This window comes from Hirundo rustica, chromosome 5, assembly GCF_015227805.2.
Source record: "Hirundo rustica isolate bHirRus1 chromosome 5, bHirRus1.pri.v3, whole genome shotgun sequence".
Lineage (NCBI taxonomy): Eukaryota > Metazoa > Chordata > Aves > Passeriformes > Hirundinidae > Hirundo > Hirundo rustica.
Genome location: NC_053454.1, coordinates 62017956 through 62042047, shown reverse-complemented (window position 1 = coordinate 62042047; position 24092 = coordinate 62017956). Strand labels below are relative to the sequence as shown.

The 24092-nt window shown below is 46.8% G+C and overlaps 1 protein-coding gene across 5 annotated transcripts in view; it reads right to left on the bottom strand.

Annotated features, from left to right (window-relative positions):
* The window catches only part of FRAS1 (Fraser extracellular matrix complex subunit 1), a 108635-nt gene that overhangs the window by 46707 nt on the left and 37836 nt on the right, over positions 1-24092 (bottom strand). For 4 of the 5 annotated variants that reach the window (XR_009207889.1, XR_009207890.1, XM_058420752.1 and 1 more), the window contains exons 7-19: positions 23734-23817; positions 22994-23095; positions 22708-22899; positions 19368-19457; positions 18401-18548; positions 16427-16570; positions 15997-16131; positions 11135-11278; positions 9668-9808; positions 9101-9241; positions 8156-8329; positions 6030-6170; positions 4600-4743 (exon numbers count right to left, since the gene is read on the bottom strand). Coding sequence is in view for 3 of the 5 variants with exons in the window: in XM_058420752.1 (XP_058276735.1) it covers positions 4600-4743; positions 6030-6170; positions 8156-8329; positions 9101-9241; positions 9668-9808; positions 11135-11278; positions 15997-16131; positions 16427-16570; positions 18401-18548; positions 19368-19457; positions 22708-22899; positions 22994-23095; positions 23734-23817 (1780 nt within the window). In the remaining 2 variants the exon portion in view is untranslated. The remainder of the gene's footprint in view (positions 1-4599; positions 4744-6029; positions 6171-8155; positions 8330-9100; positions 9242-9667; positions 9809-11134; positions 11279-15996; positions 16132-16426; positions 16571-18400; positions 18549-19367; positions 19458-22707; positions 22900-22993; positions 23096-23733; positions 23818-24092) is intronic. The other variant, XM_058420754.1, reaches the window with a different exon arrangement.

The window sequence follows — 24092 nt, the reverse complement described above, 5'->3', positions numbered from 1 at the left end:
CTCTCTGGAGTCCATGGAGCCAGAAAGGATCACACGAAGCCCACCTTGGGGAGCGAGGACTGCGATCATCCAAAAGGCCCTGAGTATCTGTAATTAGTGTGGGCTGGAGGTGGGGTGATGAGTTTTATGCACTTATAACCAGTAAAACTAACATAAATCCAGTTACTTTTTTGTACTTCCACGTTTACCTGGTAATAGGTTGACCCTCCTTACTGCTAAAATAATACTCCCCCAGTTGAATCTCTTGCTGGAGCCACAAATGGGAAACAAATCTGGTCAAAAGGATTCATAAACAGAGCATAAAAATGAGGCTGAGAAAATGTAGGGTATCCAAACAGTCAGTATCTGCAATAAAAACTCTACATTTTCCCAAACAAACGTTTAAAAACCTAAGGATCTACAAAGCTCTGTGCTGCTGCAGCAGAGTTTTCTCTTCACAAGCCTCTATTTTCGCTCCTACGAGTGGAAAGAGTTTTCTCAGTTACTGTTTTAGGATGAATCAGCCCCATCACTCTCTTGTTCCTCTGCAAGCCTGGAGATCAAAGCACACACAACACCAACAAAGAACCCAGGGCTGACGCTCATGGTGAATTTGAGGGACATTGGGGAGCGAGTGAGAGAGCGAGGGAAGAACTGACGTGCTTTGTTTAGGGAGAGATGATTTCACTTTTCCACAGCAGGCTGCCTTTGAAGCAAGGACTAACAGAAGGGGGATGTTTTCCTTGTGCTTCTCAGTAACACCCCACAGCCCTACTTGTTTCCTGCTTCTGCCTTCTCCCTGTCAATCCTCCCTCCAGCTTGGCCAGCAGGCACATTACAGGGTTTCCTGGAGCCTTCACATCCCCAGCTGGTTGTGGGTCAGTGCAACACCAGTCAGTGAATTCCTTTAGACCCCTTCCATTATGCAAACTGGGTTCTCAGGAAGCGTGTCAGCACTTTGCTCGCAGTCCTGATGCCTCCCTCCTCATCTTTCTGAGTCTGCCGACTTTCCTCCCACTTTCCTAGCAAAATGTTTTCCTGCTCCCCTTCCGGCTGGCTCTGATTTCCTCCTTCTTCACCTCTAGGCAAAAATAACCCCCATCACCTTCCCTATCGCTGATCTTCCTACAAAGCTACTTTCATTGTAAAGTAAAATGAAAATACACGGATTTCCAGAGTTACCCGACTTCCACACCCTCTTTAGCTTTCTCTTAGCAAATAAAGCAAGAAAACGGTGCCCTTCCTATATGGAAATTATCTGTTAGAGATTCTCCTAAAACAAAAGAGCCTGTTGAGGGAGACAAAACCATCTCTGAAGTGTTTGTGAATGCTCACAAAGGAAACCAGTGGCATTTCTGCCTCTCAGCTCCACCATTTGCTAAGCGATCACCTGCTCATATTGTTTAAACATATCACCCCTCTTAGGGGTTCTCCAGAGAAGTATTTCCTGATGCAAGTTTTGTGCTGCTCTCTAAGGTGAGACCTGAGGTTTACGACAGAGCATGACTTAAAATCAGCACTGAAAACACCACACACGTTATAGGCAACTCAACATGCAAAAAGCCTCTGGTCTTACAGTAAATCCAGAAACGAGTCAGTGTGGTTGGTTTAAAAGGATATGCAACCTGGACCAGGATTTTTGGCTTGTTTTGGTTGTTGGAATGTTTTTCTTGTCTCTCTTTTCCAAGACCTGCAAGGGAATCTGTCACTCAAACAAGCAAAGCGAATTCCTGGTGAAGTGCAACCGCGCTTGCAGGGGTCTGCCTGCATCCTGTGTGAGAGCTTCCCTAGGCGGTGTGAGGTGGGAGAGCCAGCTGGATGGTGTCTGGCACAAAGGTGCCCAGACCAAAGCAGGGAAAGGATTTTTTCCTCCTGTGGCAGCTCAGCTACTGATTCTGTAGGAGGCTGAACACCAGTGAATAAGTGGAGCTAAGCCCCTCTTGCTCTGCTCAGCGAAACTCCAGCTCTCTCTGATGATAGCAATGTCTCTCCCTAAAACGACAGCAACAGCTCATTAATTTTACAAGGAACTGAGTACATTTCTTGTTATCAGAGTGTCCCTTCTGGAATTTTAAGAGCAAGGCAGCAAAGCTTGTTACAGGCCCCCTCCTGAGTGAGCTCTTCTGGTTTAGCTTTGAACGTTTCCCCAACTGCACACAGCCTAAGAAAGCAAGGGGCTGAGGAACACGGGGATTGGGAGTTCCCTTGCAGCTGGAGTTTAGACTACAAGGGATTCTGTAGCGTTTTCTTCCACACCTGTCCCTCTGCATCTGTCTAATTGCCCTTCCATGCAGTCAGGAAAAGATGAACAGGGAAGCTTCCAGGTCAATACAGAAATCTCGATTCAGAAAAGCGAGGGCAGGGGTTATATGAGCAGGAAAAGACTTCTGGCAGTGGTTGGGATTTTTAGACTGGTGATTGCGAAGTTTCCTGAAGCTGAAGTCGAGTCGGACAAGAGGGAGAGGGAAATCACAGAGTATTTTCAAACGGGGAAAACAAAACCCACAGAAGCTGTGAGATCCAACAGGGGATGGCTGAAGCCTCAAGCACATTCCTGTACATACACTTGGGCTATAAAATAAAATTAATCAATTGAGCACTCTCAGGGAAGAACCGGCACAAATTCTGCGTGCCCAAAACAGAGCTCAAAGACTCATTGATTTCTTTGGAAGTTGAGGACATTTTGTTTTTCTTCTGCTTAAATGTGAAATGCTTCTTTGATTAACTGCTGAAAACAAGACCCTTTTTTTTTTCTATTAACAAGGCAAATGTTCCAATCCTCGTTCAGGTAACATGCACAATAACACCATTAATTCCCAGGCAATGGTTTGGAGTGACAGTCAGTTTTCTCCAGCCTCTGTGAAAGATTTTCCCCTCCAGGTCCATAAAATATGGCAGGTGACTATAATGCACAGCAGGCCCTATAAAGCCATAACACAATTCAGCCTGGAGGGTTGGGAATTAAAGAAAAATGGGAAGATAATTGTAAAAATATATTGCTTTGGGAGGTGAAGGAAAAAGCTTTGTTAGATTCTGATGCAAATCATATCTTATGAGAGTGTCAGGAGTTTTAACGTCCTCTTTTATGGGACAGCTGCTCTTTAACTGATATTTAATAACTTGCAAGGGCAAATTCAGCATTTCAATCAGTGCTGAATGAGAAGAACGAGTGAAGCTTAACAACCTGGATGTGGAGCTCTTGATCTCCAGGAGAGCTGGCGACAAACATCCTTTGCTTAAACACCAGACGTAAATTTGGCACGAAGAGCAACGCACTTCAGACCGCAGACCCGGGGCCAAAGCACAGCTTATTCTGTCAAGGCAAAAACCCCTCAGTTGTGTTCCCCTGCAGGGGTTCTCACAGCTTCAGTGGGACAAAGAAACATCTGGACACTGAGCGTTCCCATGCCACAAGGAATGCCCCCCACACTGCCTGGGGGAACCCACTGCTTCCAGTTCCTGCCCAGCACTGTGACCTCTCCCTGATCACTGGGATTTGGGAGCTGGGAAATTGGCCCGTGACACCAAACAAAGGGATAATTAAAGCAGCAGAATGAACCCTCCTCAGAAAGAGCCCCGATTGATGACAAATGGTACTAAGGTTTTCCCAACAAAATTTACAGAGGAAGGCCGCTTTGGCATGGGACTTCTTTCATAGGAAGTATAATTCAAATTAATGGGGAAATAAGGTGGAAGGAAAAAAGGACACAGAGCTCTGACGTGCCAGGATGTTAGCAAGTACCATTGTACAATTTCAGAATTGTACAGGACAGAGACACCTCTTTACACTGAAATGCTGATTTATTTCCAGGTTGTAGTTATCTGACTGTATGAAACACCTTGATTCCCCAGCCTGAATTCCTAAGGAGCTGTACAGTACTTTTAGGATATTTTCCAGCTCCTCGCATACTTTCTTTCCCTGCTCCTTTTGTCTCTGCAGACAAAACAATCACTGTTGTTTAAAAGGAAGATGAAGAAATGGTTCATAGAATTAAGCTGTGGAGAGCAAAGAAACAAGTCTTTCATAAAAAAAAAAACATTCAGGACATAGATATAAGCAAAGGGAAGGCTCTGTGAAGGGAAATTATATTAAATTGAGAACAATAGCCTCTAAATGGATATATTTATTACTTCTAATGCATTTTTCCCTTTTCTTAGGATTCCTTATCTCATTTGGAACTGTTCAGCCTGGATTAAGCCTCACACACCGTAGCTTTTTTTGATAAAGAAAAAAAAAATGGCTTGATAAAGCTCAGAAATTGTTGGAGCAGCGCCCAGGATATGTTTATACGTGTCTGTGTGACGGATTAAAAGCGATTTTTCTTTTTAAACAGATAAATGCAATCAGTGGTTTCAGATGATGGGCTTAAGTGCAGGCACTGAGCACCCACACAGCATAACCCCTATCCAGAAATCCTATTACCTCCCCAAAATGCACACAGCAAGGCTTGCTGTGCCAGCTTTTCTTTAGGGCCCCATAAACTGCTTCTGTGGATGACAAATTTTAACTGAACTCCTTTTCCTGAAGGTCTGAGCAGGACCTGAGCAGCTTTCCTGGCAGCGTGAAGCAGCAGTTTAACGGCACAGCCGGATCAACCCCCAGCAGCTCCCCTTACTCACCCACACAATACCCCACCAGGTTGAGGTACTGCTCCTCCTTGCAGCCTGTCCTGCACTTCCCACGATCCAGAGTGGCATGGGGGTGGCAGGTTGAGCATTCCCAATCAGAGGGGCCATGGCACGTCTTGCAGGATGGATGACAGGCTGAGGAAGAAAATCAGCGCTCCTGGTTATGCTCCTGGCGCACCCTCTCTCCCCTCCCTTCCCAAAACATCAGCTCCCACCATCATTTACTCCTACAAAACGTGGCCGTAAAATGGTCTAATGGCACCAGGGCCTGCAGGGCTGTGGTTTGGAAGGCTCTCACATCCTCATTTTGAACAAACAACATGAGAAATGGGTTGTCAGTTTAAGAAATGTGATTTGTACCCTGCATTAATCAAGGTACGGGTCTACACACAATATAAAAAAGAGAGAGGCTGGCCCCGGTATTCCTCCCTGCAGCATATGCTTGTGCATATAAAAAACCAGAGTGGGATGCACAGGGGAGATAAACTAAACTTCTCTCGGGACTCTATGAACATCATGCGGAGCTTGATATGCACAAGAGGAAAACCGAGGAATGATTTCTCCACCAAGCCCTCCCAAAGTGAAACCTCTAAAGCAGGAATGCCCTGCCAGCTCATTAGCCATTCTGTCTGCTAAAAGCTCAACAAAGGCATGGCAGAGAAAGTGGCTTAAGAGTGCTCAAAAATATTTCATGGACTGCTCTTGTATCCTTCCAGCTTTAAAGACAGATGCCAGATTTCCATGCTACAGATCTGAGGGAGATAAAAATACTATGGCTAACAGTCAGTAAAAAATTCTTAAAAACTACTTTCAAAGCTCTTTATGAATAACAGGACAGAGCTTGCAAGTTGCCACTTTCCTGACACTGAAATTTTGATTCTAAGACATTTATATAAGGCTGAAACCACGTAAAGCAGCACTCAGCAGTTACCTCAGCTCTATGGTGGCAGTGCACACCTCAGAACTGATGAATCTTTACAGTGGCCTGCCAAATAAATCTATTTATAGAGTTGTTCCTCGACCGAATAATTTAATAAATAGAGCAATGGACTTTAGAAAAGGTTTTTCTCTCTAAATTTGAGGCTTTGCCTAATTAAAGCATTTTATTTTTCAGTGTTGTCCACGAAAGAGTTTTTTACCACAGCACACAAGCTAGGAACGCCATCCTGAAATCAAGTGCAAAATACCTTCAGGGAAACGGTCCCGAGGAACAAAAACTGAGTGTAATTTATGATTCCAAGCGTACGTCTCTCTCCCATTAGGACGAGATTCCATTCCCTGAAATCAGACTATCCTATTCTCCCCTGAAAATACTCGAACAGCTTCATAAAAACCTGACAGCACCTCTAATGGCATTGAGAAATGCACCCCGGGACGTGCATGGGAGGAGCTGCAGCGGGGCAGGCTGCAGGCGCACTCACAGGAGCAGCGATCCCCGCGGCTGAACAGCCCCTCGGGACACGAGGGGAGGCACCTGCCCTCCAGCAGCACGTGAGGAGCCGGGCAAGCCGTGCAGTCCTGGGAAGAGTTCCCCATGCAGCCTGCGCAGGAGGAGTGGCACTCTGCGGGGAAGGGGAAAACAAGAACACACAGCAAGCCAAATTAATCCTGGCTTATTTCCCTTCTTACTGCCTCAAAGTACGGCCGGATTACTTTCTTCCCAAGGATGACAGGAAGGCATTTTTCCTTTACAGGATCCCCTGCTTGTGAGAGGTAGAAAGGTGTTCAAAGTAGGGAGCAGCTCCTGAAGATAAGGAGCAAGCAGAGACAGCTGCATATTTGATATTTCTTTGCACCCACACAGTTCATTACTGAGACGCAAAGCTGAGCTGCCCAACACCATGTGCTGCTGTTGTCCTCCCTGGAAGAGCTCTGGGGTTCTGCAAACTTACCAGCTGCTGAAATCACCTTCTGTTATCACCCTGCAGATACTCCAAGCAGGCTTTCCTATCACTGCACAGTTATCATCAGCCATTCTGGAGCAAATATCCACAGAGGTGGACTGGCCAGCTGAAGGGAACTCTCACCACAAGGATGATCCAACAAGAAGAAAGAGCGCAGTTAAAAACTGCACTTCTTTCCTGGCACTGACCCTAAACCAAAGCATCTTCAACTAAGCCATCTGATTAAATTAATACATAAACTCACTAGCTTAAAACCTCATATTTATTGGGGCAGAGGCTGGAGGCCACAGGTTCCACCCTGTGAGTTGAGCACAGACCTCTGGACTCTGGGGAGATGAGACACAGGGCTGGAGAGAAGATATTAAATGAAATAAAATAATTTATACAACTTACACTTAGCTGGCTGCCAGGGAGGATCTTTAAGGTCCCTCCCAGCCCAGGCCATTCTTTGACTCTACAAAACCAGCATATTGCCCTACACATGAACGTGCTTCTGTTCTGCACAATGCTGTGGGTTTGCTTTTTCCAAAAGGTTGAACCTAAAAACCTTGCATGAATATTTCATAGTGAGAGCTCCCAGTTTGACATCTTGAACGCTCTACAATAAATCAATTTCTACAATAAATCAAACTCCCGCTCCAATGCCACCCCTGACACAGCAGAGCCAATACCACGAGGGGCTGTGCTGGGATTCCTGCCCCATGACATAATTCAGCGCTGTCCCTGAGCTCTGCTCAGGCCTGTTCACCCACCTGAGGCAGGGACAGATGGATTCCCTCACACAGTTTCTACACCACGACCTGGACTCAGCCAGGAAAACCCATCACCTGCCAAGGAACAGACGCTGCCTGGGTTGTACACTACACTAATGCCTTCAGGAATCAGTTCAAAGCACTGAGTACCTGTCTAGGTCACTGATTGAGACAGAATTGCGCCATCAAAAAAAAAAAAAAAAGCTTGTACTCATTCCACTGAGCTGAGAGAAAGATAAAATCAAAATAACTGGATTTGAAGTTATGTCCACTTCAAAAAGATAGGGTTTTTTCCAACAGGAAAAAATAGCCATCAGTAGTGTTGTTGCTATTGTTACTGCTAGTACTTTCCTTAAGCCACTGTCTCTCTGACTGGTGGGAAACCACACGTATCCCCAATGTACGTCGCATCACCCACTTTTCCAAACTCTAGCCTCCATGGAAATGCTTCCTAGTTGGTATTTCAGGAGCAGGGATGGCAGGTATGCTGCAGGGCATGTAGCAGACAAGCTTCCTCGGAAGAAAAGACAGCTGTGGGATGTCTTGACCTGCTCCAATGGCTAAGAAGGAGAAAGCTGAGCCTTTTTTGAAGAGGATTTAAGGACTGATCCTGCTTCAAAGTAAGTCAGTGCTAAAAGCCACGTACTCGGCTTCAATGGAAAGGAGGCTACGCTGAGCTGAGCTGTGCAGGCTCAAACACAGGCATTTAAAAAGAAAGTACCTGAGTCTTTTGGTCACAAGTCTTATGCAGATTACATTTTCCCTCAAAAGTAGTAGGATGTGCCATTTTGAAAGTTACACAGTTTAAACACTCATGGCAGTCGAGAGGCAAGCACAGGGCTCCGGGGACGTACAAATCAAACACCCAGGGCTTTGAACAGCTCTTCTCACCTCTGCAGACTCCTGTGCTATCCACGTGGAACCGGGATGGGCAGAGGGGGAGGCAAAGGCCATGGAGAGCTCCTTCCCCGGGCAGGTGAGGCTGCAGGACGTCCTCGGGCGCCCGGCACCGCAGGCAGCGCGCGGCCCCCGGGCCAGCGCAGGAGTGGCAGGACGGGTGGCAACCTGGGCACAGGGGGAGAGAGCCATCAGAGCCACGGCTTTCCCAGGGAGAAGGACAAGGGACAGCTTTCCCAGAGACAACGACAAGGCCCAACAGCATCTGGTCCTGCTTCTTACAACAGAATAGGGATTTTACCAAAAATACTTTGACATCCCTGCTCCCGACCCCAAGGAACGGCTGTTTTCCTGGGTGAAGCTGATGAACAAACAAAACACTGCAGCCCTGTGCCACAGGCCGCCAATTCTCCTTTAATTTGTGGAACTACAACAGTGAGCTCAATCTCACTAGGAGGAACAGCAGGAAATGACAGTGTGAAGGGCTCGCAGGATGCAGAAATTCACCTTCCCAATTTCTGCTTTTTGCACTACTGCAAAGATGACCTCAGTCTTTGCAAAGCCACCAGACATATGTGGAATTTCATACCATGAATATGTGGAATTTCATACCATGAATATGTGGAATTTCATACCAGGTGTATGTAGAATTTCATACCATGAATATGTGGAATTTCATCCACCTCTTAACTCGTATTGAGAAAAACCTGGAAGCGATGTACATTTATTTCAGCAGCACACACAGAGAAGAAAGAAAAAAATAAGTCCCTGAAGTCACTAAATCCTGGGTGTGAGAAAGCAGAAAGTATGTGGGAAAATTCACTTCTTCTCAAAGCAGGAAAGGCAGGAATTAAGCACTGACTGCTTCAGCATAGGATAAAGGGAAAACAAAACTTGGTTTACAGCAGCTGGGGGACTTATTCCAAGTACAGAGCTTACCCTTGCAGATGTTGTGATCCTGGTAAAAACCCTCTCCACAGTTCTCCAGGCACTGGCCCTGGCGCAATGCCAGAGGGAAGGAACAGGAGGTGCAGTGAGTGGCCAGAGGTCCCTCACACGTGGAGCATGAAGCGTGACAAGCTGATAGAGAAGCAGAGCACACACAACTGAAACATCTCATTTTTACTCCTTGAGAGTGGTGTTGCTGACTACAGCCCTCTCCAGCTGTAGAAAACTCCCAGCTGGAATGAGACTCAGCTAAGTGAACTAATGAGAGCAGAAGTGCCCATTTCTGAATAAGCACTAACAGCAATAACTCTCCCTCACAGAATGTTTTGAACATGTATCTCAGCGTGTTTCACAAGGAAAAGAGGTTATTTGAAACAATCCATCACAAGTGAACCAGAGAAAGCAAAACAAAACAAAACAACACAAAACAAAATTCTCTGTCCCCACTCCCATATCTATGCTCTTAAAATTCCCTCCCCACATCTTGGGAAGAGCAGACCACACAAGGAGGGCGTTCTGAGAACCTAGGAAAGAGTCAAGCTAAAATACACCTCCTACCTCTGCATCTTCCACTGGCACTCGGGAAATGTCCGTCGGGGCACTGAGGGATGCACTTCCCCTCGTGCAACAGCTTCCCTGCAGCACAGCTCACACATCTGGCTGCCTCTGGAGAGCACCTCTCACAGAACTGGCCACAAGCTGCCAAGGGAACAACAGCTCATTAATGACATGCACTCAATTAGGGAAGAACAGCAGAGCCATCAGCCTCTCCCCATGTATGGAAAACACCCCATAAATCTTTTACATGGCAGCGTACAGCAAGCAGCTGTTACCAGACTGTTCAGGAAGAAGGGGGGGGAGAGGTGATTTCAAAAAATGGTAATTTCCCCCCTTTTCTTCTAAGTGGGAAAATGTAGATAAAATCAAGCATGGTAGTTTTTCCTTTCCATTCCTGTGGTCCGTATTATCCCAGGCAATCAGCTCTGACCTGTTGTCCAAGAGCACCATGGAACTCTGGCTTCCCTAAGGCAATGCGCTGCTGGATATTTAGAAGAGTCAAGCATTTTACTTAAACAATTTCTGTTTCTTTTCACTAGACAAAGCAGATCTCCAGCTGGGCATCAAAATGCATGGCTTTGGCAGAAGGTGAAAGGTCTGAATCTCAGAGGTTTCAAGGAACAGCTATGGGGCTTCAAGAAACCACTGGCAATAGAAACCAAACCTAAGTTAAAGTTCCTTTTCAGCTTAAATTATTTTCAGTTATAAGATTTCAAGCCTGCACACTTAAAATATATGTGAGTAAAACTGCCTGGTCCAGACATCGACCAAAATGAAGGGGACACGGTCATCCAGAATAAGCACAAATAGCAACAATTTTGCCACCAGGTTCCTGCTTTTAGGCTCTTTCTAATGAGCTGTGGCCCAGACACACACCTGTGCGAGCCACACAGCTGAAGCCCAACAAGTCCTGATTGACCATGGAGAGTCCTCCCAAGCAGCTGGAGGCGGCTGCCAACAACAATCCAGGTTAGACTGGAATGCATGTGGCAAATGTGAGATTCCTTATTTGAGAATTTTTTCCTCCCCCCTTCAGGATCTGTTTGACTTTGGTCTTTTAATTCCCTCTAAGCCAGCTCTTCCCCCTTTTTCCCAGCAAACCTTCCCAGCTCCCAAGGCACATCTGCTGTGCAGGTATTAGTTACTGTGATGCCAAATTATAATTAAATTTACAGAAAGCTGCTGGCAAAGACCATTTTTCTTTCCACAGACAAATGGATTTGTCAAGCCCTCAGAAACAACTCCGGTTTTCAAGCTGTTCGGCGGGGAAAAACCCCTGAAACCTTTCAGCATCTGATTAGCGTAAATGAATTAATAATCTCATAAACAAACAGCAGCTTGCCTCATCCAGAATGAATGCACAAGGTGCAGCTGCCTTGTCAGACGAGAATAAAGCCACAGCTGCTGCACGGCTACATGAAATATTGATCCCTGCTTGTGCAGAGCATTTCTCTCCCGGGTATTTACCAGTGCAGATGCCATCCTTTGGGTAGAACCCCTGGGCACAGCTGGCCAGGCAGAGCCCCGCTTGGAGCACGTGTGATGGGTCTTTGCAGGACAGGCAGTGGTTCTCAGCAGCTCCCCAGCACGAGGAGCAGGACTCGTGACAGGCTGCAGGGGACAAAAGCGTAGGATTAGCCGACGACCCGCTTCCAGCCAGCTCTTTACAACAAAGAGCCTGCCCCACTTCACTTCTTCGCAGGTTTGCTCAAGCTTTCACTGCCACAGAAGATGAAAAATAACAAACACAACCCACTGCTGCTCTTGGGTTAGAATCTTTCATCCAAGGCATCCCGGCAGGACAACTTCCAGCCGTGTTCTTGCACGTGGGATGTGGTGCAGCACAGATCAGAGCAGTTAGTGTAGCTGTTATCAGCCCAGGAAGAGTGTTGGGAACACTGTGAAGTCCCTGGGGCTGCAGAAGCACAAAGGGAAATAGGAAGAGATCCCACCACAGGCCAGTTAAAACTCAGATCCTCGGGGTGACTGCTGACAGCTCCGGGCACAAACACAGAACCGCGCTGCAGGGCTGCAGTCAAGGTTTGGCAAAATGAACAACAGGTCAGCCTGCTTCCAGACACAACTCCTCCTGTCCTTCCAGGTGCAGAAGGAACTGACTTATCAGGAATCCTCACATGCTCAGCTTGAGTAATTCCTGGGGAAAATATGGGACAAAGACTCCTATCAAATCCTGTGCTACCAGTGTTGCAGCAATGGTGCAAATTACAGTTCTTTTAGCTGTTAAGATTTTTTTTTTTTTCTCAATTACACCCAAATAAGTTCCAAATATGTTCTTCAATTCATTATTTTACAATAAGGCAGGTACATGCTTGTGCTCCCAGTCTGTGGCTGGCAGGAGAAAAGGGAACTTCTTGATGTTTGCCCTGCAAACACATCTGAAGTTGCAGCCACTCAAGAAAATCTCACCTGTGGACAGCACCAGTGCAATGCAGAAACCAGCAGGCACAGCAGCAGCTCATCCACAGAACCAAGAGCACATCATGCATGCCTTATATGGCACAGAGGGGCATAACACCCCATCCCAGGGGATTTCAGTGCTGTCCAAGGCAGAGAAGAGCTATCAGCTCCATCTCACACGGAGGGAACTGGAACACCTGGGCTTAGAACAGGGAGTGCTCAGGCAGAAAGACACGGGACACCTGAGCTCATGCCCAGTACATGGTCCTTTAGCAATCTGGATGCTCCTTCTCCACACCTCCACCTTGGTTTATTTTTCCCTTTTCTTGTCTTGATTAGCTGTTTGCTCTCCCCCTTCTCACCCTCCTGCATCTTCTTTCCCTCTACCTCCTTCCTGATCATTCCAGAATGCTGTGGCTCTTGTGGCTCCTGAACACTCCAATGTGAGGGGTATCTCGAAGGGACCCTGGGCATCCCCCCACAATCCCAACACAACAAGCACCAGCCATCCCATCCCAAGGCAGAGCTGGTGCACAGTTTCCTGCTACAGTTGATAATTCCCCTTGCTGATAAAAAATCCCTGCATCTCATTCCAGCTTGGATGATTCTCAGGGCACGTCTGCTCTCAAAAGTTAACAGCACAGTATGAATTCCTGCTGTAAATTTCTAAGCAGTAAAATGTCCTCACTTCACCTTCCAGACCTGCCTGTTTTGCTCCTCTCTGAGCTCACTCTAACTTTCATCACGTTTTTGAAAGAGTGGGTGCCAGGACTTGGATCCTCTAATTGCAGACTTCCCACTGCACAGCTGGGACCCCTGCCTGTTAACCTGCCTCGGTATGTCAGCACATCTGAACATTCCCAGTCATTTACAAAGTTCTCAATTCCTCCCTAGAGGTGCTGCTCCTTTCCAAGAGACACTTTTCCCTGCCGGCAGCCTGACTCTGTTTTTAGACAGTTACCAGTTGGCTCTTGCTGGCCTTTGGCAAAGCCCTGTGAGGGTGGGGAGGCCCTGGCACAGGCTTCCTGATGAAGCTGTGGCTGCCCCTGGATCCCTGGAAGTGTCTAAGCCCAGGTTGGATGGAGCTCTGAGCAACCTGGGATAGTGGAAGATGTCCACAGCAGAGGGGTTGGAACACGATAATCTTTACAGTCTCTTCCAACCCAAACCATTCAGTGATTCCCTGATTCCGTGATTACACACCCTGACTCCAGAATCCCTGGCTCTTTTAGCACTGGATCACTGCCAGGCACAACAGCTGCTCCTCACCCAAACAGCCAGGCTCCACAGAAAGAGCAAGGGAAAAATGGAAATATCCAATGAGCCACTGTCAGCTCAAACATCTTTGCCTGCAGCAACGAGGTGGCTGTGTGAAAATAAATCAACAGAAGTGGCTGCACAGCAGGGAAGCTGTTTCCACGCCCCTGGCTGTTTCCAGTTCGGATTCATACGAGCTGTTTTGCAGCTCACCAAACTGTCTCTTCTGCAAACACGTGAAACCCTCCCAGGTCTGACCAGGGCAGGAGGGCAATGCCAGCAGTATCCCAGTGAGAGCACAGAAGGCGGCGCTGGGCTTTGGGGTCCCACCGATCTGTGCCACCTCATCCCCGTACTCCTCCCTGGGAGCTGGGCAAGCTCAGCTCAGGCACACTCAGCCCCAGATCCTGGAGGATCCTCCACAGCCAGGGACAGCAGGGAAAACCAACACTTAGGGAGCACAAATCCAAGTGCTTTGCTTCAGAGTGAGCCGGGTCTGTTAGTGTCAAGTTACGCACTCCAACGTTCGCATTTTGGGAGATGAAAGCACAAACACTCCAGTTCTGCCTGGGCTTTTGAAAAATCCTGAAAACATAAATAATTAAGTCATAAAAATGCAGTGAGAGCACTGAACACTGCAAGTCCTTCGAGCTCTTCCATTCTACCACGAAGGCATGATTTATTTTTGCTTCCCTTTGCTTTGCCTTTGGTGGGGGAGTTATATTTCTGCCAAGGGAGAATCCACCACTGTGCCCGACACAAACTCAACTGTGATCTTTAAATCCACTGCTACATAACTGAACTTACTACCTTCTATTCTCAGTTTTACTTTCTCTCAGTGGTTTTAATTCTTCACAGAAGCAAAGTGGAAGGATGGGGGCAGGAAACAACCCCGGTGTAGGATTAAAATAGGGCAGAGATCAAACAGCTGTAATCAAAAATTCAAAAGAGACTCAATTAGACCAGCTGTTATAAAACATGAACAAAAGGAAAGGCTAATTCACTGTGTTTTTCTACAACAGTGTTTCAACAAAAGGATGGAGCAAGAAACCTGGTGTTAAGTCTCTTTCAAGTCCAGAGCAAATTCCTCAAGAGGGAGTTTACTGGAACTATAGCAATTAACACAGTCTAGTTCATCCTTTCTGTGATTTTGGAGCATGCTTATTGTGGATGTTAAAACCATTACGAGGAAAATCTTTCAGAGCAGTCTGAGACCCGTCTCGACAATCTGATCAGAGATTTGCAGAAATAAAGAGGATACAAGGAAAGAGTGAATGGCCACGGATTACGGACCGCATCCGAAATGTAAGACTTTCTCCACTGCTTTGACTTTATGCAGAAAATGCAGCCAGGCAGAACTAAAGCAAATTGGTTTAATTCCCTTGAGGAAAGAGGAACAAATTTTCCCAGCAACATTCAGCTACAGGCATGCGTGACTGCAAATTTGGATGGAGTGTACAATCAGTAATCTACAAACCAGCAATAAAACAAAACATTAGCCTTTCCCTACCCCTTCAGCAGTACATGGGCACTGCCAATTAAAACACCATGAGCAGGTGCAAGGGAAATGATAAAACAAAACCAAATGAAGTAGAAGATTACGTGATACTTAAGCCTATAAATTCTTTTGGACTGTGTCTCTCTTGTCTATTTATACATCCACAATGGTGCCCCGGGCTGTAGTCGCTGCTGGAGGACAGAGCTTTTTCAGACTTTCCAAACGTGAAACAAGTGGTCAGCTCTTCAAGGGAAACCACTTCAGAAAAGGAAGCTGGACTTACCATCTAAAAGTGCTTTGCCCTGAAACGTGCCAAAAGCCCTCAGCCTGCATTTAATTCTGAGCAGGAGGGTTAGTCCCAAAGAAACTAAAGCGATGGCTCAGAAGTTAAGCATTTGCTCCACCCCTCTGCTGAATCAGAGCTGCCGAAATAATTAGAAGCCTTCTAAAAAGGCCAACAGCAAGATGAGAAAAGTGTTAATTTTAGAGAAAACAATTAAACTGCCATAATGAAAAAGCAGCTGCTTTACAGTTTGGGAAGACTTTAAAGTATTCCAAAGGAGCAAGGGAAGCTCATAAAACCACTGTCATATTTCCATCAAAGAGAAAGCTAACTTCTGAATCTTAGTCTCGGTCTTTCCATCTGCTGAGATAAAGGATTTAGACACATCTCAAGTGTTCTATAGAATCACCAATTTACTCTGTAAAAATGCTTCCCGAGAGCAGTGAGCTTAATGCACTTCCAGGAAGAGCACACAGTATGGATCGAATGAATGGCAAAACAAAGCAGGAAGCTTCCCCAGAAAGTATTTTCCGAGTCCTATCAATCCCCTACCCCTCCAAGCAACTTTCTATACACCTCAAAGCACTATATCCTGAAAGGTCTGGCATGAGCAGTCTGCACTCAAGTCAAAGAAACACACAGCAGAACTGACCCACCGAGGAACAGCCATAAATATTTCCCCAAGCAGTGATTAATTTTACCCTGCATGACTTGGTTCCTCTGTTCACTCACTCCTTCCTTTACTCTAGGGTGAACATTAACACCTGTGTCAACAGCAGATGCCTCAGGAGAGAGGGTTCTCATAGCCCAGGTACAGCTTTTGCCTGCTCTTTGGCCATCACAGAGCACTGCAGCCTCTTTGCTTCGAGGTACCTGTGCAGAGGAGCTGATCCTGAACGTAGCCCTTCCCACAGGAAGCCACACACTGCCCGTCCTTCAGCAGCAGGGGTGTCTGGCATGAGGAGCACTCAAATCCATTGGTGCAGGCTGAGCAGGTTTCATTGCAGGCTTCCAGGAGAAAGAAGAGAGAAGAAAAATCAATCCCAAATCCCTGATGCAGAAAGACCCCCTTGCCCTGACAAAATGAGACCAATTTGCCGTGCTTTAGCTAAAGAGTTCCAGAATTTGCGTTTCCTTCCGTCTGAAACCTCACAAAGTCTCACGGCTACAACACAGCAGGTGCCTGGATGCTTTTCCAGCCAAAGCCTGGCAATCTCTTTCGAAGGAACCCGTGGGATCCCGCAGCCAAAAGTACAGCGTGCAGCAGAGAAGGGGGGTCTGAGCAGCCCCTGGCAGGAATTACCTAAGCAGGCCCCCCCGTGCTGGTAGAAGCCCCGCGCACACGTCTCCACGCAGCGCCCGTCCTGCAGCCGCTTCCCGGGGTCCCGGCAGGAGTCACAGCGATCAGAGGCCTGGGAGCAGCTCGCACAGTCCGGGGGGCACTCACCTGGCACAGGGGGAGCACACAGAGGGGGAAAACGGAAGGAAGCAGCGTTGGCAGTCAGGAAGGAGCGAAACAGAGCAACTCCGAAAGCAAAGTGAAATTCGTCGCTTATTTCTTTGGGTGGTGCAAGGTGTGTTAGATTTAGAGTGAGTTTTGATATATTAGATTATATAAAAGGGGCTAAATATTTTATTGCTCTGTTTAGTATGTGAGAAGTCATTATACAGACTCAGATTTTCTAGGCAATTGATTAAAAGGGGATTCATTGTCCACACGGTTTCTGAGCAGTAAAAATTGTAAATCACCAGGAGTTAACGGCCCAAAGCAACCTGAATTTGAGATTCCTTAAGCCAAACCCTGCAGCAAGTCACGGCTCTGTGTCAGTGCCAGGTCAGAGTACAGGTGGCAGACTGCTCCCCCTGCAGAAAAACCTTGATGCCACAGCACCACAGAAGTACTTCCTGGCCACAGGTATTTGGAAAGACACAGAACAGAACAATTTTTTCCTAGCTACAAAACAAGACCCTCTGCTCCCAGCCAAGTGTTGCCGGCGAGGCTCCAAGCCAAAAGTTCTCAGTGAGAGGGAATATTTGCTGGTTTTGACATAAATGCAGCAGTGCCCTGGGCTTTTTGCTTTCCCCTGGCTGAAAAGGAGTGGGTTCTCTCTGCCAGCTTCCCCCAGCACATCTCTGAGAAGCAGCAATCAATTTTTGCTGGCTTTATGGAAGCAGATGCAGCAGGGGCTGGTGTTCTGGGCTCACAGATTGAACCGCTGCAGGCTGCGTTTTGCATTTGTTTCTCATCCCCCACCAATGCAGGACAGAAAAACACAGGGGGAAACCAGCAGGCTTGGGTAAGGGAAATTGCCAGCTGCCTTTCGGGATACAAAAATGCAAAAAGGCTCTCTATGTCCAATACCACAACTCCAAAGCCTGGGCTTTCCAAAACGCTACCATGATGGAAGCTAAATGGCCACCTTTTCAAGGACAACCATCAGACAAAGGCACTTCTTTATCATCTTTCCTTCCTCGGCAGTCTGTGGAGATGCTGTTCCCTCTCAAAAACCCAGGACAATTCCATCAGAACTGTCCAAACCCAGTTTTCCTCACTTTTCTTTCTGTAGCTTTGCATTTCCATTAGCATGCAGCAAATAACAAGCTTTAAAACAAGAAGATGGCAAATGTGCCCGTGCACTCCAGCACAATTAAACTGTGAAGCTATTTTCTTTTTTTACTGAGATAAAGCATGAACTGGAGCACTCTGATAAAACCAAAGTTATATGACTGCAAGAAGAAGAGCCACCAAAAAGAATGAGCAACCTGCAGCTAAAGCCTCCCAACCACGAAATGTAAATCCAGGGGAATGACAATATCCTGGAGAAAAAGGAATTTGTAGGTAAAATTACCACATAAGCCAAGGCTAAGCTAGCCTTTCCAAACAATTATTAACCAGCAGCCGTTCAGGCTCAGGTGAGCTTGTGGCATAACTGTGCATGCACATTCTTTCTTCTTCCCGCTCCCAAAAAATAACCAGGAGCCCATAAACTCCAGGATTCAGAAAGGAGCAGTGAAAGAAAAAAGAAAAAGGCAAAACACTGCCAAAACACCAACCCCAAGGAGAACCTCCTATGCCAAAAGAAAGCTGTCATTCAAATGAGGGGAAGTCACTGGGAGCCTCAAACTTATCTAAGGACTAAATTGTACGGAAATGAGTTAATTAGCGACTGAAAACCGGAGAGAAGATAAGATTCTGTGCGGGGATCAGGCTGCTGGTGCTGGGGGAGTGAAGGCTGCAGGGATTCCAGAACAAGGCGGGGGTTTCCCGGCTCTGTACCTGGCTGGCAGCGAGGACAGCAGTCTCCCTTCGCCTCCAGAGGCCGGCTGCCCCGCGGGCAGGGCGGGCAGGAGCGCTGGAAGCAGGTCACCGCCGCATCCCGGCACTCGCATTCCCGGCACGGCCCTTCTGCCCAGCTCTCCCCGTTCTGCAGGAGAAACACGGAGAGCCTCGCCACTGAGTGCGTTTGCCAGGCGTGGAGATCTCGGGGTGGAACGGCGCAGGGATGAAGGGGTCCGCAGGAAAAGACAGCAGGCATTTTAAATGCTCACAAAGCTTTTCTGTCACCTCCTCTCTCAGGAAGGACAAAGCACCAACCGGAAAAAACCCCTCACATCTGAGTGTTTTACCTCACCTGGGGCAGAGAATGGGATCTGAGCAAAGAAAGGCTCAGCATCCCAAAAAAGCCCCAAACAATATTAAGTTTCCCATTTCCCACATCTGTTGGCAAAGAGAGCGATCAGCCCCAGTCTTCATCTGTGGGGGCAATGAAAAGTCCACTACAGGTATATTTAAACCAAGATAATCAATGTTTCCTTTCTCTTTAACTTCAGAGGGAAGTTCCTTGAAAACATTAATAAGCGGCTCTGTTGCAGTAAAGATTATAATCAGTAGGATACGTTGGCAGAAAGCTACACACTGCCCCAGCTCCGTAGCTTCTACCTGATAGGATTAAAACCATCTTTATGAAATGTGCAGGAAACCTCTGGGTAGGGATATTAAATATTAAAGGGAAATGATTGATTGAACTGCACAAAAGAGACCGAGGAAAACTGAAATTCTGCACAGGATGCACACAAGTGTTCCTGCAAAGTGCCAAAGCAATCTGCAGACAATATTGATGGATTATTTTTCTGCTACACTTGCAAATAATATCCATCTCAGAACCGGAGAGGGAGAGCCAACCCCTCCAAACCTCTGTGAGCAGAACTCAGTATTCCCTGCTGCAAAGCACAAGGATACTCACAGCTTTGGTATGTTCTTTGTAAACACAGTAACTGCGGCTGGAGATACATTCAGGACAGCACTTCCCCTCCAAGTGAATTAATTCTTCACCCTGTGAAGAAGAGAAAGGTTGCAGCAATTCCAAAGGAACCCACGTCGCCAAAACCACTATGGAATGCTGAGGCAGAACAGCTCTCGCCCTGGAATGCAATCTCCAATATCTAATTTCACCTTATCTTCTCCCTATCCCACTTCATCTCTGTAGGTACAGTTTGAAAAATGCGCTTAGCTAACATTGCAGTTGCAGAACAGACCTCAGAAAAGGCCTCGGAATTCAGCGATAAGGCCATAACTTCATCCCTAAATCCCACGGAGGAACACTCCCCCCCTTTTTACTGTGGATCACTAGGATTTCACCGGACCAGCCTCAAGATTTCAATGCATAGGGCCTTACCTTCATTTTGAATGTTCTACTTTTACTTCCCCAACAGAATTTCAAAGCACATGCTCTATTTATCCCAGATGGAAAAAGCCTGTTCTTTGTCACAACTGTACAGCTCCGCAGATTCCACTTAAATAACCTCAGTTTGAAGATAAGAATTTAGCAGCAGGAGAAAGGAATAAAGTGCCCCAATTCACCACTGCTCTTTGTGCCTAAGTGGAAGCTGAATATTTAGAAAAGAGAGAGATTTTTTCCTGGGGAACCAGGACACAGCTCACAAGAAACAGCTTCGGTTTCCAAGATTACCAAGCAGTTTTTCTGATCTATGCCCATCGGGTGTCTGTTCCAGGATAATTTTCCCTGTGCCACACTGGCACACTCAATTTTTCTACAGGAATTATTAAAGAGACAGACAGGGTAACAGCAGCACTGGTCCTTGTTAGGTTCATCAAGGGAGAACACCTAAGGCAGGCCACACTCTGGCATCCCTGGTGCATTCCTGAGCAGGGGAACAGAGGAGGAACCATCTGGCTCTTAGTCACCGAGGACCACACACGGCCTAAACTTCTCTCTGCTGCTTCTATACATTTCTGCTCTTCAGTTACTCCAAAATGCCTCTGGCAGGGTTTGGATCTCCTGTCACTACTGTGTACTGTAAACTCTCCCATCCCCACCCACATCCATAAACACAGGCTATAGGAAAACTGGGAGCAACTATCCATGGAACATGGCTTGCCTAGCCCCAAAAAAATGCAGCTATGCTGCTCTGCCAAGGCTCAGAAAAGGGAGAGGCTGTGGGAGATAACTTGTGGCTTTGCTGTAGAGAGATTGATCATATTCCAGGTTGAGAACATGCTCACAGCCTGCTGAAAATGGCTTTTTGAGGATTAGGTCAGCATCACCACGGATGCTTTGCTGGACAGGTTTGTTCGAAAGGGTTTGGAGCTAAACCTCTTGCAGTTCCTGTCTGTGGCCTCAATACACTTCCAGTAGGATGATGTGACCAGGAAATTAATAGTGCCTTATGAAGAGAGAAATCCAACTGCTCCTGCCTTCACATCGTCCCTGATTTATTGAGGCAGGTGCCTAAATAAACAGACCCGCAACTTCAGAAGGAAAATACAAAGGAAAAAAGAAAACATGGCATTTGCTTTTTGAGTAAACGTTTTCTTGTGATTAATTCATGCACACCTTGCACTACTGAGGCAAACTAGGACTGAGCATGACTTGAGGAGTTTTGAACCCTACACGTTAACATCTCCAGCAATTGCTCTGGAAAACACCCCTGGCTTTTCTGAATAATGGAATTTTTTCGTCAGTACCCAAGATATGAGCATGAATATTAACTAATCCTCCCCACTGAGCCATGACAGCACGCCATCATCATTAGTGTAAATGATCCAATTTACAGCCAGGAGCACGCAGGCAGCTCGCTCAAACAGCTGCAAGTGCACGAGATTTTATGACAACCACGACTTTTCATCCAGCAAAATCTCTCTGCACAGTTTCAGGTCGGGTGAGCAGCAGCAGCATCACGGCAGGGGTGACTTTGGGTCCCACACTCAGTGCATTTTGGCTGTTTCAAAGGCACAGTCACAGGTGAACATACAGTTTCATACCTTGATGCACACTTTTTTGTGTCACTTGGGAGTCCCCTTGTGGATTTTCACTCCTTTGAACATTTAATAAAACAAGTTAATCCAGGGAAACCGTGATGTCTGGGGTTTGGCTCAGACACACCACAGAGGTGATGCTGCTCAAGATTTAGCACACACAGGCAGGGTCACCAGAAAAGCATCACCACTGAGACAGAAAACCCAGGAGGCCACAGTTCCTGCCCTTTTCCTCACTGACACTGTGGAGTAGTAGGTATGAAACTGATAAGAGCCCACCAATTATATCAGATTGTAGAATCACAGAAAGGTTTGGGTTGGATGGGACAAGTGGCCTTGGACCCTTCCAGGGATGGGGCAGCCACAGCTTCTTAGGGCAACCTGTGCCAGGGCCTCCCCACCCTCACAGGGAAGAATTTGTTCCCAATATCCGATTTAAACCTACTTTCTGTCAGTGTGAATTCCATTCCCTCTTATCATGTCACTCCAGACCCTTGTAAAAATTCTCTCCAGCTTTCTTGGAGCCCCTCAGGTACCGAGAGGCCACAATTAGGTCACCCCCGAGCCTTCTCTTCTCCAGGCTGAGCAATCCCCATCCTCTCACCCTGTGCAGTGACAACCAACGCAGAAGTCTTATCCCGCTGCAAAAAAACCCAATTCAAAGCATATTTGTACGTGTGTGGGTGAAGCATTCAACCCTATCTAATGCATTTTGCACATCCACTGCAGAGCAAATATAACATAACCTGGCAGGGAGGGTATTTGTTTTGGAGCAAACAGCACTGGGAATAAAATACCTTGCCAGCTTCACTTCCATCCTAAGAGTGGCATGGGAAAAAAAAAAAATGAAGAAAAGTAGAACACTGACTTCCATATCCAGCTACCTTACTGTAGCACACAGAATGAGGATAAAAGGAACAGTTCTTAAGCTTTTAACCATCTCTGACCTGCACATTTTCCCCATGTTCCCGGTAAATCCAGGGATCACCACCGAATTCTCTGTGTGTCAGACCCTCCACTACAGCAGGCAGACACACCATGAGAGAGGATCCAAGTTAAATTAGTCACTGATGCACACTGGTTTGCTTCACAGTGGAAGCCCACTGTGCAAACTTGCACGGGAACTTCCAGGTTTGCTCTCCTTCCCTGTGAAATGTTTTGGAGGGGACTGCACAAAACAAGGGCCGGTTCTTCGAGTGCCTCAAGTCAAAAAAAAAAAAAAAAGAAAAAGGGAGGGGAAAAAAAAAAAAATAAAGAAAATTCCAAGGCTTGCCAGGCCCACCTTGGTAGAAGAAAGCCTTTCTCACCTTGGCACACTCCACTTTGGCACACTCAGCTCCCTGGCAGGTGACTTCCCCCTCCTGGCACACGCAGAAGTCACAGCGGGTGCTGTTCCACATCTCTCCGTGGTACCTGACGGCGCCACCGTCCAGGCAGCTCCCTTGGGAAGACGCGCACTCCTCACAGCACTTCCCGGGGCGCTGCACCTTCTTCTCCCCCTGGAAACATCACCCAGCAGTGAGCAGGGCTCCCTGAAGCCCTTGGCACTGCAGAGGGTGCAGCCGGGGTGTCAGGTGGGTGATTTCTCAGTACCTCCTCACAGGTGACGGAGCCACAGGTCTCCCTCAGACACCTGACTTCTCCTCTCTGACACGCACACGCGGTGCAGGCGTTTTCTTTCCACTGCTCCCCGTGCTGTTGAAAAAGGACGTGGATACAGCTGATAAATGCTCTTGGAAAACAACCAAATTCCTTCCAGAAACCTGAGCTGCTTATGGAATATGATGGCTCCTTCTGCGTGTCTGTATCAGATAATAAACTTTTCTTTAAAAATGCTGATCTCTACATGCTCAGTAAACAGGAGGAAGAGGGATTGAGGTCTGGCTGACACTGTGGGTTTGTATTTCTCGTTAATTCCAAGCTTGTGGCATTGAGGAGGCCTGAACTACTATTATTAGCCAAAAAAAAAAAAAAAAAAATCTTTGGCAGAAAATCCCACATACATACATTCATTTAATAACGGTCCAATTAATCCCAGATGATACAATGAAAGCTATAAATACTTTGACCACCAGTGCTTTCTGCTTTCCCCCTTCAAAACAAGTGTGAAAACAAAGTGCCTCATCTGCTTTGCCCGGCAAACTTCCTTTCTGCTGGCCAGCAAATTCTTATCAAGTCCTGATTTCTTTCAACTCTCCTGCCTTTCCAGGAGGGAAGAAAGCGGCATTTGTACTAAGCTATCAGTGCTGGCAGAAAATCAGAGGCTGGGGAGAAGGGAAAGAGAGATATGCCAAAAACTGCGAGTGGTTTTGGTGTTGTTTGTCACAAGTCACCTGGAATGTTCTTCCTGACACCGAGCAGGGCTTTGGGACACACTCCGGGCAGCATTTTCCAGGAGACAGAACCATGACTTCCTCCTAAACAGAAGGCAGAGACAAGGAAAAGAAAGCATGAACAGTTAACGTGGAGGTCAGCATCAGTGCTTGGAATTCCAGGCATTCAGCATCCGTGGGATAACCCACTGCCACTCAGGGCTTCGTTTTGGCCTGAAAAGCAGCACAAAAGCAGAGTAAAAGGCTTGAAAGATGTTTTCCCCACCTCAGTTTCTGGGCTTATTTAGATGGCTGTTGAGGCCTGAATACACGGAGAGATGAAGATAAATTCATACACATGACATAAAGTGCTTATATTC